Source organism: Mus pahari, chromosome 16 (assembly GCF_900095145.1).
Source record: "Mus pahari chromosome 16, PAHARI_EIJ_v1.1, whole genome shotgun sequence".
Taxonomy (NCBI): Eukaryota; Metazoa; Chordata; class Mammalia; order Rodentia; family Muridae; genus Mus; species Mus pahari.
This window is the reverse complement of record NC_034605.1, coordinates 63,559,790-63,578,126: the sequence shown is the minus strand read 5'-3', so window position 1 is coordinate 63,578,126 and position 18,337 is coordinate 63,559,790. Positions and strand designations below refer to the sequence as shown.

Sequence of the window (18,337 nt, the reverse complement as noted above, 5' to 3'; positions counted from 1 at the left end):
TGCAGAGTTAGGGTTTCACTATTGTTAACAGACCACATGACCAAAGCAAGTCTTTTTTTTTCTAATTTTTTATTAGGTATTTACTTCATTTACATTTCAAATGCTATCCTGAAAGTCCGCTATACCCTCACCCCCCTCCCCTACCCACTCACTCCCACTTCTTGGCCCTGGTGTTCCCCTGTACTGGAGCATATAAAGTTTGCAAGACCAAGGGGCCTCTCTTCCCAATGATGGCCGACTAGGCCATCTTCTGCTACATATGCAGCTAGAGACACGAGCTCTGGGGGGTGTACTGGTTAGTTCATATTGTTGTCTTATAAAGGACAACATTTAATTGGGGCTGGCTTACAGGTTCAGAGGTTCAGTCCATTTTCATCAAGGCAGGAATATGGCAGTGTCCAGGCAGGCATGATACAGGAGGAGCTGAGAGTTCTACATCTTCATTTGAAGGCTGCTAGCACAATACTGGCTTCCAGGCAGCCAGGAGGGGGGGTCTTAAAACCTACCCCCACAGTGACACACCTACTTCAGCAAGGCCACACCTACTCCAACAGGACCACATGTTCTAATAATGCCACTTTCGAGGCTGAATATGTACAAACAATCATACCACCCTACTAAAAGCAATATATGACTTCAAGGATGTACCAATTAAAATTCCAGTGCCACTCTCCATAGATATAAAAATATTAAAGTTAATATTGAAACACCAAAGACCCCGGATAAACAAGGAAATCGAGAGGGGGAAATTGCTGCTGGTGGTATCATCACCCCTGATTTGAAGGTGTACTACATAGCCATAGTAACAAAAAGAGCATGGTACTGGCACCAAAACAAGACACATACATAGATCAATGGAATTGAATACATGGACTAGAGCAATCACTGGATGCTTGTATTGGGGAGGGAATTTTCCTCAAAGATTAAGGAAAGACTGAGTTGCCCATGCTCTAGTATATAACTTACCTCACTCACACTCATGCAAAAAACTTTATTTAAGCCCAATGAGTCTAATATTAATGTTAGTATTAATATTGCATTAATATTAAAAATAATGATAGTAATAGGACTGGTTGAATGCTCAGTAGATACTTTCAAAGTATCGACTTACTGCTTAGTCTGGCCATCTGAATTGTTCCCTGAGATCCATGTGATAGAAAAAGAGAAACAATTACCACTAGTTTTCCTCTGACCTCTATACTTGGACTGTCACACACACACACACACACACACACACACACACACACACGTACACACACACAAATATATGTAACAAATTAAAAATATATGTTTTTAGTAAGGCAATTTCATAAGAAGGATTTGGATTTAAGTAGAACCAAGAGGTGAATGAGGAAAGGTAATGGAAAGTTTTTTTTTTTAATCAGAATAATTGAGTATTATGCATTTATAAAAATGTCAAAGAATATACTTTTTAAATTAAGAAATGCTTTATTGTATTGTATAGAGCAAAATACTCACCTAAGGAATGCGTGGGGGATCTTAAGACAATTTTCTTGGTGGACTTTATACAAAACCTTAGGAAAGTTGTGGAAAAAAGCAGGAGTTATTTATTGACTAGTATGACCTGCTAGCAAATACCTCATTTCAGTAATGTGTTGAGTGATGGCCAAAAGATAAGAAGTAATTTCCTGTCAACACAGTCTCTGCATTGTGATCTCGTATCAGGACCCTATTTGATGTGCAGAGTGTCCTGCTTCGCACTCCTTGTGATCTGTTGTGTCTTCCATTTCACCCTACTTGTCTCTTTGGTGAGACCCAGCTTCAGGTCTTACCTTGGAAGCTACTGTAGTGTGCCAGAGCCACACAGTAGAGCCTTCTGTCCCCACATCTTTATTTGCAGATCTTCACTGCAGTGAGTCACTGGTCTGGATTGAGGCCTCTGGCTTCTGCTATATCATCAATATTGGATCCTTACGGGGACTCTTCTTGAATATCCTATTGTCACCTGTGTCATGGAGATCCTCCAGCGTTGCATCTGCAGAACCAGCCCTTTCACATGATCAGTTCATAGATCGTGTAGATGCTGCAGTGTAGGTCTACTCAAAGCTCTCTATGTCTGATCTGTGTCTAACGGGTTGCTGACCTGTTCAGCCTGCCAGCTCTCCAGAAGCCACACCATAAATCTCTCCTGTTCTCATGCCCTCAGGGCTGACTCACCCTCACCTTCTCCACCAGGGTTAGGCTTTATCTTTTTTTTTAAAAAAAAAGTGTTAATTCAAATAGAATTACATCACTTTCTCCCCGAAACCTATTTCCTTACATCAGCCCCACCCAGTTACCTCCATAGAACCCCTCCCATCTTCCCTCAACATGATAGCCTATTTATGTTTTACTATAATTGATATGTATATCTGTGTACATGTATTTATGTGTGTAAGCATATGTATATTTGTGCATATACTGAATATATACATAATATACACACATATACATATACTACTGACTCATTTTCTGTTGTTAGTGTGTATATGGTTTCAAGGCTGATCACTTTGCATTGGACAAACAGTAAGGGATTTCATCCCAAAGACGGGTTAGTTCTCATTTTCCAAGCAGTCATTTGTTGCCTGTAGATCTTCATCTATAATGAGACTCTGGGAAATCTTCCCTTCTACATTAACATTTTTATTGATTTTGCTATTTTTCCACTCTTGCTTATTAAGCAATCTCTAGGGGAGATTGCTTCACAGCAGACTTCCTGGTAGTCTGGCTTTTTAATCTTTCTGTCCCCTCTTCTGTAGTGTTGTCTGTGATATATGTATAGGAAATGTGATGCAGATATATCTTTTAGGGTTGTGCTTCCCACAATCTATTGATCTCTGCATTGTGTCCAGGTGTAGTTGTCTGTGATGGTCTCCTTTTGCTGTAAAGAGAGACTTCTTTGGTGAGAGTTGGTAGCTGCACTTATCTGTGGGTATAAGGATAAGATTTGAAATATAGTAAGGAACCATGCTGGTCTTTGGTTGTGAGCCTAGCCTTTAATGGCTGAACTGTCTTTCCAACCCAGTAGGTTGTTTTCTGAAGGCCAGGACCATACCAGCCCCAAGAAGCTGCCTAGGCTCCCAGTACCAGGCATGGTTTCTCTCCTCCTGAGTGGGTCTTAAATACAATTGAACAGCTGTTTTGGGTCAGTGATGTGAATGTCAAACAACCCATGGTGTCATTAAATGATACATTGTAATTCATGGATAAGATACTATACTTGTGTTTCTACATTTGAAACAGAATCACAGAGTGGCCAAGAGCTTTATAAGCCCATGTGTCATGTATTTTCATATAACTTATATATAATTTAATTCATAGTAACCTTAAAATGTAAAAGTTACATTAAAACACATTAGTACATTTAAGCATCATATTTTTATACAGTCAAGATTTGGATAAATGTGATATTAAAGTAATAATACCTTGAAGTTTTTTGTTTTTATTTTATTTTATTTTCCCATATTTATTAGTTATTTTTTATTTACATTTCAAATGGTATCCTGAAAGCTCCCTATACCCTCCCCCCCACCCCTGCTCCCCTACCTACCCACTCCCACTTCTTGGCTCTGGCATTCCCCTGTGCTGGGTCATATAAAGTTTGCAAGACTAAGGGGGGGCTCTCTTCCCAATGATGGCTGACTAGGCCATCTTCTGCTACATATGCAGCTAGAGACATGAGCTCAGGAGGTACTGGTTAGTTCATATTGTTGTTCCACCTATAGGGTTGCAGCCCCCTTCAGCTCCTTGGGTACTTTCTCTAGCTCCTCCACTGGGGGCCCTGTGTTCCATCCAATAGCTGACTGTGAGCATCCACTTCTGTGTTTGCCAGGCACTGGTGTAGCCTCAAAAGAGGCCGGTATATCAGGGTCCCTTCAGCAGAATCTTGCTGGCATGGGCAATAGTATCTGGGTTTGTTGGCTGATTATGGGAAGGATCCCTGGGTGGGGTAGTCTCTGGATAGTCCATCCTTTCATCTTAGCTCTAAATTTTGTCTCTGTATCTATATCCTTTCATGGGTATTTTGTTCCCTATTCTAAGGAAGAATGAAGTATCCACGCAATGGTCTTCCTTCTTGGTTTTCTTGTGTTTTGCAAAATGTATCTTGGGTATTGTAAGTTTCTGGGCTAATATCCACTTATCAGTGAGTGCATATCTAGTGACTTCTTTTGTAATTGGGTTACCTCACTAAGGATGATATCCGCCAGATACATCCATTTGCCAAATTACCTTGAAGTTTTAATGGTAATAGCTTTGAAAGTAAAACAACACCCCCAGAATATGGAAGTCACAGTAAAAAATCACATTGACTTTTGTTTTTTAGTTTTTAATTTACTGTTTTTCTTTTATTGAAAATAGATTCTTTCCTCATACAACATATCCTGATTATAGTTTTCTCTTCCTCTACTTCTCCAAGTTTCCTGTCCTCCTCAGTTCTCCTGCAGATGTACTTCATTTCTGTCTTTCATTACAAAAGAACAGGGTTTTAACAGATAGTAACAAAACACAATTTAAATAAAATAAAGAAAAGTGATCACATTGAGGCTGGACAAGGCAATAGAACAGAGGGAAAAGAGCCCCAAGAGCAAGCACACAAATCAGAGGGTGACTCATTCGTACCATTTCTAAGTCCCATAGAAATAGTAAGCTGAAAGCTATAATAAACACCCATAAGACCTGCGTGAGGCCCGTCCTTGCCCCATCAATGTCTGTGAATTCATATGAGCCTTGCTTAGTTGATTCAGAGGGACTTGTTCTCCTGGTGTCTCCATCTCTCCAGGATCTTGCACTCTTTTTTAGTTTTTTGGTTTTTCCAGACAGGGTTTCTCTGTATAGTTCTGGCTGTCCTGGGACTCACTTTGTAGACCAGGCTGGCCTCAAACTCAGAAATCCACCTGCCTCTGTCTCCCAAGTGCTGGAATTAAAGACGTGCGCCACCACGCCCGGCTTGCACTCCTTTTACCTCCTCTCCTATGGGGTTCCCAGAGCTCTAAGGGGAGGAATTGGATAGAGAGATCCCATTTAGAGCTGGGTTTTCTTTCCAAAGATTTTCTGTGTAATATCTAGCCATTGGTCTGCGTTAATTCTTGTCTGCTGCGGTAGTAAGCTTCCCCAGTGCTGACTAAATAAGGTGCTGATCTATGAGCATGTCGGAATACCTTCAGGAGACATTTTGTTGATACATTTTTAAGACCGGTAATTTTTTATTTTACCCTAGGTCTCTGATCTATCTAGACTCTTGTTATTGATCTTCCTGGCTGTATTGGATATGGGTTTCATCGCACAGACTGGAACATTGGTTGGCTGTTCCCTCAAATACTGTGCCACAATTGTCTGAGCACATTTCGCAAGCATAACAGATTGTAGACCAAAGGTTTTGTGGCTTAGGTGGTGTTTCTGTGTCTCTTTTGGTAGCCTGCAGAATACCTTCCATCAACAAGAATACTAGAAAGTAGGAGTGAAGGCTCCATGTGGACACCAGTTTGACTTCTCCATATTCAATGAGTTATGTGGGTGTTACCCTCAGCAATGGGACCCTGCTGTCAGCTTGCGAAGACTAAACCACTGTCCTTGCAACACCCTGAGTTTTTAGGAATTTTCATGGGACACCATTAGCCAACATCTCAACTAAGTGGAACCTAGTTCCAGTACTAGAAGCCTAATTTGGTGACAAGAGTTTGGCCTGTTGGTACTCCATATCCTCCAGTATTAGGATCACCACCATTTATTTTAGGAAATTATCAAATGAACTTGTAACTTGAGCTGATTATGGCTTTTAAAACCCTGGGGAAGGGTGTTGTGAATCTTATAAGTTTCAGAAGTTTTCTGAACCTTGTAAATTCTCTTATTCCCCAAGTTTTGGAGGAAGTTACAGGAATGCAGTTCTTTAGGTTATTACCTAAGATGCTGTGGGATTTTGGGGTGGTATATGGCTACTTAGAGTCTCTCATTCTCTGGGAAATAGCCCTTCACACAAGCTTAGGTAATCAACCCAATAAACTCAATAGTTTGATATTCGTAGCTTAACTGTAATCATTTCTTTGACATGTTACTGGTGTTCCAACAAGTACAATAGGCTTTGTCCTCCTGTTCATAGAAAAAGCACAGAGCATTGTCCTGCAGGATTCTGAATTATAAGTTGAGTTTTAGTGGCTTCACTGTCAACCTTCCATCTAACAACATCATTTGCTTTCCAAACACAATTCTAGGATCATGAGAAACCAGAGGTAGATCACAACTCTTGAAGCAATAGGAATTGAGGATTCAGGATCACCCAGAACATGGCCTTTTTTATTAAAGTGTCTGCTTCTCTAGTGAATTATAGGCAAAAGAAAGGGTAGTGAACTACTCTTTAAGAGAAATTAGGTTATAATTTCTTATTAAAATAAATATAGGAATTGAATAATTACTTATTTAAAATATCTAGGTAAGCTATACTCAAGAGTAGGCTATAGCTAGCAAAGTCATTTGTGTGGAGGCCTACAGTAAGAGAAGAGCGTGCTTGATGTCATGTGTAGATGGATATGTAAATTTTATTGCAGGGAGTACGCTGCTTCTCAGTAGATTGAAAATTGTTAAGAAGGAGACTATGACTAAACAGGCATACAGGAATCTTGCTATGGGCCATGTGAGGAGACATAACCTAGGGCATAGGTGGAGAAAGAGACTCTTGATCACGTAGGGAGGATTAGCAGATGGTAAGGATGAGGTTTGTGCTAAACTGACATAATAGAATTATTGGCTGAAACAGGATGATACAAAGACTTGCACAGACAGGCATCTAACTAGATTTAGAGACCGTAATTAAGATTATATAAGTATAACTTAAAATTTTTGTATGAACAGGTATCCCAATGACTAACAACAAGTGTCTTACTCTCTCGAGCTTAAACATCCATCACTATTTTTTCTTGCATTACAAATTCTTTGGATCAAATTTAGACTTTGTGCATATTTGGTAGTAAAGGGGAGAAGAGCATTATATCTTCTTTCTCCACTTACCTGGAAAGCAATCAAATGTTCATGAAATATTATACAGAAAAATAATTGGCGTTTCTATGTGCATCAGTTACTATTCTGTTGATGTGATAAAATGCCATGACCAAGGCAGCTTATAGAAGGAAGAGTTTATCTTGGCATATGATTCCAATGGATTGGGGTTCATAAGAAGGGAGAAGGTGGAAAACATGACATCTGGAGCAGTGACTGAGAGCTTACATCTTAGAACACAAGCAAGAATCAGAGAGAGCACACTAGAGATGAGTACATGGGTTTCAAATGCTCAAAGCCCACATTCAGTGGTATATTTCCTCCATATGTGTGTGTGTGTGTGTGTACATGTGCACATACATGAGTGTGTGTATTTATATATTTGGAATTTGGGGGAGGACATGTGTGTGGAGGTCAGAGGATAGCACCCAGGACTCGATGGTTTACTTCCACCATTAAGTCACTTAACTTCAGGCCACCAGGATTTGTGGAAGATGCATTTACCTTGCAAGGATTATCTTTCAGGCCCACTGCTTACATGTTTTGGTGGGCTTCTAAAGGGCTAGTGTCACTAAGTGCAATACTTTTTTTTTGGGGGGGGGGTTGTTACTTTATTTTTTATACAATTTTTATTAGATATTTTCTTGATTTACATTTCAAATGCTATCCAAAAAGTCCCCTATAACCTCCCCCCCATCCCTGCTCGCCAACCCACCCACTCACACTTCTTGGCCCTGGCGTTCCCCTGTATAGGGCATATAAAATTTGCAGGGTCTTGCAAACTTTATATGCTCCAGTACAACTTTATATGCTCCAGTACAGTGGAATGCCAGGGCCAAGAAGTGTGAGTGGGTGGATTGGGGAGCAGGGATAGGGGGAGGTTATAGGGGACTTTTGGGATAGTATTTGAAATGTAAATGAAGAAAATATCTAATAAAATAAGTAAAAAAAAAAAGTTTGCAAGACCCAGGGGCCTCTTTTCCCAATGATGGCAGACTAGGCCATCTTCTGCTACATATGCAGCTAGAGACATGAGCTCTGGGGGTACTGGTTAGTTCATATTGTTTTTTCTCCTACAGGGTTGCAGACCCTTTCAGCTTGTTGGGTACTTTCTCTAGCTCCTCCACTGGGGGCCCTGTGTTCCATCCAATAGACGACTGTGAGCATCCACTTCTGGATTTGCCAGGCACTGTCATAGCATCACAAGAGATAACTATATCAGGGCCCTGTCACAAAATGAGAGTGAAAGGTCAAACAACACTTTTGAGTGGTGCTCAAACGAGTCTCAATCAGAAAAATCTGTGAATTTTGATATGTATGAAATATGTAAATTATGATTACATTTTGAGTGAATAGTAAAAATATTTATTAAAAACATTGTGGAAGTGGCATGGTAGTTGTATTTCCTGAAAAGGATTTCTGTAATGAATATGTGATAGATAGATAGATAGATAGATAGATAGATAGATAGATAGATAGATAGATAGATAGATGATAGATATACACATATACATACATATACATATATAGGTGTTTTATGCTATTGAGAAAATCACAATGGTTTGAAACATTTCTGAACCTTTTTAAAATAGAAAATAGATTCTTCTCTAAATTAATACATCCCACCACAATTATTCTTCACCTCACTCCTCCAAGTTTCTCTCTACCTTCCCTCTGCCCTAGGTCTGCTTAGTCTCCATTCCCCTTCAAAAAAGATCAGGCCACCAAGACATGACAACCAGACAAGAAAAAAAAAAACACAGCACAGTGAGACAAGCCCAAAGCCTTCATATTGAGACTGGAAAAGGCACCCCAAAAAGAGGAGAAATGTCTCTAAAGCAGGCAAAGGAGTCAGAGATGCACTTGCTCCCACTGTTGAAAGTCTTTCAAGAACACCAAGCTGACCAAGCTGACAGCCATAACTTACACACAGAAGGTCCGATGCCCCGCTTGCTGCTTCAGTCTCTATGAGCCTACATTAACCCTACATAGTTGATTTGATGGGCCATGTGCTTCTCTATGCAAATCTTGGATTATAGTAGTTAGTGGTGATGGGTACCTGTGTTTTCTTCTACCTGAAACATTCTTACATTCTCCTTGTTTTACATGTTAACATTGAAGTTTAAGAAGTGTCCTAACTTAAACCTCAAGATGAACATGGGATTTCCACAAGGAAAACCCAGAAAGAGCAACTGAAAGAATTTCAATGTTTCTCATTTTCCCTCGCCCATTTATCAGCAAAGCCTTTTAGTAAATGATTCATATATCATGGCTCAATCACTAAAGGGATGAAAGGATAAAACAACACTGAGGGAGGAGACTGGGAAGAAGCATCCGCGGGTGAAGCATCTTAGGAGACCTTCATCTATCCCTTTCAACCCCTTTCCCACCCAAGGATTTGCCCTTGACTATCTATTCTTTGTATCAAGGCAGCCTAACCCTAACTATTACTTTTTATTATCACTATCATAATAATAATAATAACAATCATTATTTATTATTATTATTATTATTATTATTATTATTATTATTATTATTATATCCTCTTTTATAGTCCAGTCTTCATTCCCTCTGGGTCTACCCCCTCCCTGACTGCTCCCCATACCATACCTCTTCCCCCCATTTCCAAAAGGAGGGCCCCACCATACAACCCTCACCCCACCAGACCTCTCTATTCCCTGGGGCCTCAAGTCTCTTCAGGGCTAGGTGCACCTTCTCTCACTGAGGCCAGATCAGGCAATCCTCTGCTATATATGTGCCAGGGGCCTCATATCAGCTGGTGTATGCTGTCTGTTTGGTTGCTCAGTATCTGAGAGATCTCAGGGGTCCAGCTCAGTTAAGACTACTGGTCTTCTCATGGGGCCACCCTCCTCCTCAGCTATTTCCACCTTTTCTAAACAACTTTTATTTAACTTCGTTTTATGTTTATGTGTGCTTTATCTGTTTGACTTGAGTGTCTAGTGCTCAAAGAGGAAAAACAATAGGACATTGTATTCCCTGAAACTTTAGTTAAAGATAGTTGGGAGCTCCAAGTGGGTCCTGGGAACTAAATTCAGGTCTTCTACAAAATCAGTAAGTGCTCTTAACTGCAAAGCCATGTATCTAGCACTCCCCCTAAGTATTTTGGTGAGATCTACCTGGATCCAACCCAGATATCAGGGAAGTATCCTGTGGTCTGTATTTCCAAGAGACATTAAACTGGAATATGCTGATTCATACTGCTCCTGGGTGTTTGTTGCTCCAAGTCAAAACCATAGTTGGACTGAAAAGTCAGTCAAAAGTTACCTAGAACCACTTCCTCAGCAGCCCACAAAGCACAATATTGGGGTAATAATGAGCCAAAGACCACAACACGCATTTCCAACCTTCCTCTAAAACTGACTCGTGCAAATCTCCCCATAGTCCAATGCAACAATCCACACTTCATCCTTCAATTTCGTTAATGCCTGGAGTCCTAGAGCCTGGAGCCAAATGGTGTCATCAGCACAACCAATCATAAAAACATTAGGACTTATGGGTGGTGCTTAGTAGCCAGAAATTAGGGATTTAAAGACTGAAGGGTGTGCAGCTCAGCTAGATTCTGGAACTCCAGGAACCTCTGAAGAGCTGAATCACTGGAGTGCACAGCACAGCCTTGGACGTCACAGGTAAGGCCTTGACTCTGCCAGAGCAGATGGGCAACTTGAGGAGTGCCCTGGAGAAACTCCCTGGAGAATGAGGCACAAGAGAAAATCTGACAATCACGAGCCTTGGTGTAGAGAAGCAAAAAGGATGAATGGAAGATCCAAAGAATAACGAGGCCCCTCAGGCATGCAAATTTGTGCTAGTTCCCTTTGAGTGCAAGTCTGACCCTGGTCACAGGGAGCTCCAGTTGGAGCCCTGAACAATGGCAGCCACACCCAGTACTTCCCACTTAGGATCACTTTTTCCCATACCAATAGAATTTGAGTCCTCTGTGCAGAAGGAGTACCAGGCAGCCTGCTCCTGACTTGGTGTCTTCTGGGGGACTAAAACAGAAGACCTAGAAAATCTTGAGCTGAGAATCCTGGGAGTGGTCTACTTTATACCTGACTGCATGACCTTGTGAAACTCTTTTTCTCTGTGGCCGTGAGTGGGGACTCAGGAGCCACAGTGAGANTGGAGGGCCAGAGGGATCAGCCATNGCTGTCACTCCTGCATTCTCCAGGGAGGACAGAGTAGACTGTCATCACTCAAGAGGGGAGAGTCCAAGAATTGGTAGCTCCTGCTGTGTAATAGGGAGGAAGATGATGTTCAATGTCCCTCACCTTTTGAAGTCTCATTAGTCTTTATAAATCCTAGACCAGATCTGCCTTAAGTCCTCTGTTACAGCAATAGCTTTTGGAATCTTGATGTACATGAACATCTGTCTGAAAACTGAAGCTCACACGACTTAGCTATTTCCATCCCTAGAACCATGAACAGCTCAATATATTTTCTGAAAGTAAACTACATCCTTAGACTTTTCCACATCGTTTAGATAAATACTTGGAGTAGTTCAAAGAGTCCTTATCTACCATGGGTGCCTTGATTTCTCAGTTAAAAAAATAGTAGCTTTGAAATATTTAGACAGAGATTTATCCTTTTTCCTCTAGGTACTTGAGACATGACTCCTACAGTCTTCCTAGTCATCCTGTGCCTGGGAGTGGCCTCAGCTGCTATAGACCCTGATGCACGGTTGGATGCTGAATTGCAAGAGCAGAAGGTAACATATGAGGAAACTGACAGGCTGGTTGGTCACATGGGAACTGTCCAAAGGGATCTCACTAATAGTCCACGCTATTAGTAGTATATAAGCATAAAAGAGGTCTTAGTGGTTAACCAAGGAGTTTCTTAAAGATGTGTACTATGAATACGAGGAGGCCAACATTTCCAAAATGCAGAGTGCACAGAAAGGCTGGTTATAGTGTACAGCAATTCCTCCCCATGGCTCCTCTTCACCTCTCACAGCAAATGTACTTGATCTTCTTGAGTGTATAGTTAATATGGAGGGAGTGCTGTCACTTGTGTTCATTTATAGGATAAAGAAGTTCTCATAAAAGCAGTGTGGGATGAGTTTATGAAGACTAACAAACTGCACAACAGTGAAAATGACCAGGAGATGGAAAGCTCCAACATAGAAATGAGTGCCTTCGGTCAGCTAGTAAGTTTGACTTGCACAGTTTAACTATCCTTTCATTTCAGAACTTTACAGTTAGTCTGTTAGTTTTCAAATTTTTATTTGCTTTTTCCATGAAGCCTGATGAAGAACCAATGAAAACAAAGACTAATGTTTTACACCCAATGTTTGGAGAGGAGCAAAACAAACCACAGCCAGTTGGTGATGTCCCTGAATTTGAGGATTACGCAGAGAGTGGCGATGGGTTTTTTGTACCAAATCAGGTATGACAGTGTTGCATTCCCACATGGAAGCCAAGAAGGAACTGAAGTCCTCATTTATATCAGCTGTGAGACAACATGCAGTCCACTGCCTAAGTGTTCTGCTCCATGAATTGTGGCTGGAGTTGATATGGGGTTTTAGGTGACTACCTTTCCTTCTTGATCATGGTACATGTACTGCTTGCTGAGCTTTACACATGGCTAGTGCCCGTGAAGGGCAGACATTCCAGGAGGTACTATGATAAAGCCACTGGGCTACATTTTTTTTCTAATTGATGCAACATGTGCTTTCCTTCCAGCTACAGTAACATGGAGAGCAGTATGAAGTTAGGCAACGAGTGAAACAGCCACTGTGCCATTGTCTAAGAGATGCCTGTCCCAACATGTGAACTGCCTGATGGTGAAAAAGAAGATGTGAACTGGGGCAAGGGCAAGCAAAAACAGCAGGGGCCTCCCCAACTCAGTGACCCCTGACAAGCAGGATCCTACACTCAAGTCCCTTAAATCCATACTGTGATATGAACTCCAAAGCATGTTCACACTAATAAAACCTTACCAATACCTTAACCCATGCTCTCATCTCATTTATGTAAATGATCTTCAGAATCATTTTTAAATTTAAGATTTAAAAAGAATATGCAAGTCTATATCTTTAAAATAAAACTTTATTTAAAAAGCAGTGTTCTGGTTTCTTTCTGGTTTGTGGAGGCAAATTTTTAGGTGGATAAGACATAGTTCTGTGTGAAGGCATAATTGGCTGTGTGGTGTTGTTCAGAGAAGAGTGGGAGTGGTCATTTCAGTATAGAATCAGTATTCCATCCTTGATTAAGGTGCTATAGTCAGTATAATGGTAATTGTATATGTTTTCAGATCTGACTTTTTGTTATCCAATAACCAATTGCTCAGTTATTTTCTGGGGAGAAATATTTTTCTTACACCATTCCTGAGTTGCCTAACTTTTACTATATATTTTAACAAGTTTACAATCATTAATTGAGAATAATGAATAGTGCTTATAATTAAATTATTATCAAATACCACAAAACATAGCAGAATTCTTGTCTTTTGGGCAGTAAGATAGTGTCCTAAGTCTCCCAAGGCTCAGGATTCCCTTAGTCTGTGTGTTGAGTCGGATTAGACATACTGAAAGGGTTTTCATGATCTGTGAAGAATTGTGTTATAATTTTGATGAGGATGGCACTGAGTCAGTAGATTGTTTTTGATGGGATAACCATTCTCACTATACAAGTCCTAGCAATCCATTAGCATAGCACATCTTTTCATCTTCCAATGTCTTCTTGAATTTCATCAATAATTGATGATTTTGATAATTTCCTGCCACCTACTCCTTTTGCGATTATTTCTTCTTTATATTCTAAAATTTTCAGGAGTAATATTTAATTATCAGAATAAGATTGTTGCTGGAAATATCTAGAGCTAGCCCCAATGTTAGGTGATCTCATTTGGTGTCTCGGTCTGCCAACTAGACAGCCCTGCTAGGCTAATGGCTCCAATCAGGCCATCTCTTGGAGCCCCACCCCAAGGTCCTATAGCTTTTATGCAATACCCCATGCACCCTGGTTAGCCATCTCAACATCTAATTACCTGCTAGAATCAAGACTCTTAATGCTTAATTAGCCAATCAGATTTAGGTACCAATAATGACAAAATATACATGATGCCAATACAGTAACTTCAGAGCCAAATGATAATGATAAAGCTTTCACACAATTATTCTAACCTTTTTGATAACACCACATCAGCCTCCATTCTGGTTCTCCCTCTCCTCCTCAGATCTCTCTCTCTCTCTCTCTCTCTCTCTCTCTCTCTCCTCAGCTCCTCACTCTGCCTCCATTCTCCTGTCCAATCACAAGCCTCCCACTGCCCTAATATGATTGGACAGGGAAAACTCTGCAAAATAAGAAAATAAGATCACTCAAATTTTTATGTAAGCACTTAGCGATGTGAGCTTAGATCTCTTAAACTCACCTTCATTTGTGTCCCATAACTTTGACTATGTCATGTAATTAAGTCTAACAATATTTTGATCTCTTTATGATTTCTATATTGACCCATTTTCATTCACTGGAAATTTACTCATTTCCATGTATTTATATGCTTTCTGTTGCTTTTGATATCCAGATTTACTCCATGCTGCTCAGGAAGGATGAAAGTATTATTTCAGTTTTTTGTACATCAGTTGAGAATTGATTTGTGTCCAAGTATATGATAGGTTTTGAAGAATGTTCCATGAGTAGCTTAAAGAATGTAGCAGAAAATGCAAACCAAAGACTCCTTGACCACAAATGTGAAAAGATTTCTATCATTTTAATTGTAATGTAGAACTAAGCTGAGTTGCTACTATCTGTGTATATCAATTCTCACCTTAGATTTTTATCCAATTTGACATGGGGAAGTCTATGCATTTTTAGGAAAGTATTCATCTATCCATCCAATTCTGCCAGTAACAAACATCCAAAAATCATCCAATCTCAATTATCAGACAGACAAGAATTTGTTACAACTCTGGAGAACATCAGAGGAAAATGGCCATGCATCTACAGCTTTACCCTTTCATATGTGTAGTGGCTATTCCTGGTTGTCAACTTGACTATATCTGGAATGAACTACAATTCAGAATTGCAAGGCTCACCAGTGAACCTAATTTGGAAGCTGGAGATAGAAGTTTCTGATCTGGATCTTGGTATGGAGATCTTGAGACACAGTGGTGATTGAATCCAGAAGATTAAGACAGGGAGATCTCTGAGTCCAAGGTCATCTGGGATTAAAGGTGTGGTGGCACACACCTTTAATCTGGGCTACACCTTCTGCTGGGGACCATATAAGGACATTGGAAGAAGGGAGTCTGGCTCTCGCCCTTTCGCCTTCTCACCGTGTGGGACTTAGCAACTGCTAGATCCTTGGACTTCCATTCACAGATGCTACTGAACCATTGTTGGGATTTGGACTGCAGACTGTAAGTCATCAATAAATTCCTTTACTATATAGAGACTATCCGTAAGTTCTGTGACTCTAGAGAACCCTGACTAATACAATATGTTATATCAAAATAGAAACAAACTTCTGATCACATGTAGAAATTTATATCCTCTGTATTTTCTCAGCCAAAGCCACTGCAGTCTTTTCTGACTTTCATTAAATCTGCTTTATAATCATAGGCTCAACAGTGCTTGTCAGAGTAACAGAGAAGTCCACACAGAAATTTCTTCATGTCCAGTCAAGGCCCTGCATGTCCAGTCAAACCCTTCAGTTATCCCATCAAAACCGGCAGAACATGTATGCATCAGGCATCTTTTGTTTGGTTTGGGCAACTCTAGCACTTTTCCTAAACACCGTGAATCCCTGAACTGAGACACTGATGTTCAGAGGAAGTGATAAGTGTTTCAGACTACTCTGTTTATGAGTGGATGTTTCATCCTCTCTGAAGGTGCTTCTGTCTGTCTTAGGCTGTGTTTCCAGTAAGACAGACACAGACAGTACACACTGTTTGATGCTCTCTCGACAGATGCAGAATCTGAAGTAAGACTGTGAGACACTCTAGCTCTCCCCACTGACTTCATCCTACCATAATTGTGTTCTCTAACAATTGTTATCTATCAAAAACCAGACATCCTGTGAGTGTTGGCATTCTCAGAAAAGTCACATCCTTCCTGTATGACTCAGCCTGTTCCTTGGGTCTGGTCAGTCACTAGATGTTTTCCTGTCTGTAATACTTAGCTCACTAGTGGATCTGGCTTGTGACTTCTGCTCTGTGGGCCAGGCTGAAGCTTCAGGAAAGAGCTAGCCAGTGCTCCAGGCAGGAAATGGTAGAGCCACAGGCTGCTCTCCTCATTCACCACCAGCCAGCTCTGGTTTCTGTCTGTGAACAGAAGCTGCAGCACTTCAGGTGAGAGCAGAGAAAAGCAAGGTACACAGGCCCCCTACCTGCTAACTTACTTTCAACAAACTTCCTGAAAGTTCTGCTCTGGCTACCTGAGACATCTCCTGTTTTGTAGGTTTTATTTGCTGTTTTGTTTGCTTTGTTTTCTTGTTTGTCTGTCTCTTAAATTTTTATGATAATAATAGGATTGCATCTTTGCTCTCCTCCTTTTGCTGCCTCATATTCTCAGACATACCCTTCCTGATATGTTTTAAATTCTGTCCTCTTTTTTCACTCATTGTGATTACATACATACATGCACATACATATATATTGCTAAATAGAGCTTAGACAGTGTGTATAACATTACTTGTGTTTATCTTTTGGGGCTGACCATAGTATTGGACAACAACTCATTGTCTATGTGTCAGGAACCCAAATAGTGCTGTCTTCCTGCTCATCCTCTGATTGGGAATGACCTCAGCTGCTCCATCCCCTGATCCAAGTTTGGATAATGAGTGGAAAGAACGGAAGAAGAAATTTGCAAAAACCTACAGTCTGGTTGGTAAAATGGGCACAGTCTAGAGGGATCTCAGAAAGAAGCACTCTTGCTCTTGGGAGTCTGTGGGCATAAATATGGCCNTAAAGACAAGCCATCACTAAGGACTTGCCTAAAGACACTCATTNTGAANCCAAGGTGGACAGCTTTGATGACCCTCTGGGTGAGGAGAATGGCTGACAACAGTGTCATGACACCACATGCTGTGGCTCCTCTGTCTCTACACACCATTTCCTCAGCCTGTGTGTTGTGTTAAGATGAGAAATGCCATCTGTTGTACTCATTTTCAGGATGAAGAAAGATATAGAAGACTAGTGTGGGAGGAGAGTAAGAAGAAAATTGAGGCACACAATGCAGACTATGAGCAGGGCAAGACCAGCTTCTACATGGGCCTGAATCAATTTAGTGACTTGGTGAGTGAGACACTGATTGTTAATTCTGTTTCTTCACTTCCTTTCCTTACAGTTAGCCTCTTGGTTTTAATGTATTATTTGCTTTTTTATGAAGACTCTAGAAGAATTCAGTACAAATTGCTGTGGAAGCTCAATGTGTAGAGGAGAAATGGCTCATGATTGGCCTGAACCTGAGGATTTGGGAAAGAACAGCTACCTGACACCTGGGAGGGATCAGGTATGACAGAGTCACACCCCCACCCTCAACTGCCCACAGAAAGCTGAGAAGGAACTGAAGTGCTTTAGGTGTGAAACAACATGCAGTTCACTGTTTGACTAAGTGTTCAGCTCTTTGGAGTGTGGGGAGAGTTTTTACTGTGTTATGGCTGACAACCTTTTCTTCCTGATTGATGAACTGTATTTTGGCATTGAACATGGTGAATATGAAGGCAATATGTTCCAGGGTGGGTGTTGTGACAAAGCCACTGTACTGTAGTCGTTCTAATTAATATGATGTGTGATTTTATTCCAGCCAGAGTAACAGTTGTGGCTTGACTGGTAACAATAGCATAGACTAGGAATGAAGCAAGCACTCTGCCATTGCCTTGGGAGTCTTCTGCCTCCTTGTGTGAGAAGAATGATGCTAGAGAGGCTCAACAGCAGGAAGCAGCCCATCACAGTGTCCAGCACCTGCTGTGTGTAGTGCAACATGGAATTCATGTAAGATCAACACTGTGGTGTGAACTCTGAGGCACATTCATGCTAATAAAACTACCAGTTTTTTGTCCAGGCCCTAAATTATTTTAATAATTTAATTTATTTAAATGATTCTCATAATGATCTTTAATTTTCACTTTAGTAAAATGTATACCGTGATGCCTTAAAATTAAAGCTAGATATTAAATTAGTATTCTGTTTCTTTCCTGTTTTGCTTCAGTAAGTTTTTATGTGTATAAACACATAGTTCTGCTTAAAGGTATAAGGCCTGGTGTTCTAACAGAAAGAATGCATGGTTCTCTCATTATGGGAGTCAGGTTTCCATTTTTTGTTGATGCCATTGACCACCCTAGTCAGGTATGGGGCTCCCTCAAATGAGGGTCCTCGAAAGCTAGGTGGGTC

The 18,337-nt window shown here is 40.6% G+C and overlaps 2 protein-coding genes across 4 annotated transcripts; both read left to right on the top strand.

Moving 5' to 3' along the window:
• The first annotated feature begins 10,564 nt into the window (after positions 1-10,564).
• Positions 10,565-12,954, top strand: LOC110334160 (trophoblast-specific protein alpha-like). Its single transcript, XM_021216022.1, has 5 exons — positions 10,565-10,637; positions 11,604-11,713; positions 12,029-12,151; positions 12,247-12,390; positions 12,687-12,954. Exons 2-5 carry the CDS (start codon positions 11,615-11,617, stop codon positions 12,693-12,695), a joined length of 375 nt encoding a protein of 124 aa, XP_021071681.1. The 5' UTR covers positions 10,565-10,637; positions 11,604-11,614; the 3' UTR covers positions 12,696-12,954.
• A 3,298-nt stretch (positions 12,955-16,252) lies between these two features.
• On the top strand, positions 16,253-18,000 carry LOC110334177 (protein CTLA-2-beta-like). Of its 3 annotated transcripts, none has more exons than XM_029547602.1 (5): positions 16,253-16,294; positions 16,699-16,828; positions 17,117-17,239; positions 17,334-17,456; positions 17,751-17,798. In XM_029547602.1, the coding sequence occupies exons 2-5, from the start codon at positions 16,742-16,744 to the stop codon at positions 17,757-17,759; spliced, it is 342 nt and encodes a 113-aa protein (XP_029403462.1). In that variant the 5' UTR covers positions 16,253-16,294; positions 16,699-16,741; the 3' UTR covers positions 17,760-17,798. The 3 variants fall into 3 exon arrangements, with proteins under 3 accessions (XP_029403462.1, XP_021071701.1, XP_029403461.1); XM_021216042.1 differs by having other exon boundaries at positions 16,258-16,315; positions 16,711-16,828; positions 17,751-18,000; XM_029547601.1 differs by having other exon boundaries at positions 16,273-16,315.
• Positions 18,001-18,337: the final 337 nt, after the last annotated feature.

Excerpts from the sequence above, each read along its gene's own strand:
- LOC110334160 (XM_021216022.1), top strand. The coding sequence starts at position 11,615 with ATGACTCCTACAGTCTTCCTAGTCATCCTGTGCCTGGGAGTGGCCTCA. Across the intron at positions 11,714-12,028 it reads CTGAATTGCAAGAGCAGAAG|GATAAAGAAGTTCTCATAAA; the intron begins GTAACATATGAG and ends GTTCATTTATAG. Across the intron at positions 12,152-12,246 it reads TGAGTGCCTTCGGTCAGCTA|CCTGATGAAGAACCAATGAA; the intron begins GTAAGTTTGACT and ends TTTTCCATGAAG.
- LOC110334177 (XM_021216042.1), top strand. The coding sequence starts at position 16,742 with ATGACCTCAGCTGCTCCATCCCCTGATCCAAGTTTGGATAATGAGTGG. Across the intron at positions 16,829-17,116 it reads TTGCAAAAACCTACAGTCTG|GATGAAGAAAGATATAGAAG; the intron begins GTTGGTAAAATG and ends ACTCATTTTCAG. Across the intron at positions 17,240-17,333 it reads TGAATCAATTTAGTGACTTG|ACTCTAGAAGAATTCAGTAC; the intron begins GTGAGTGAGACA and ends TTTTTTATGAAG.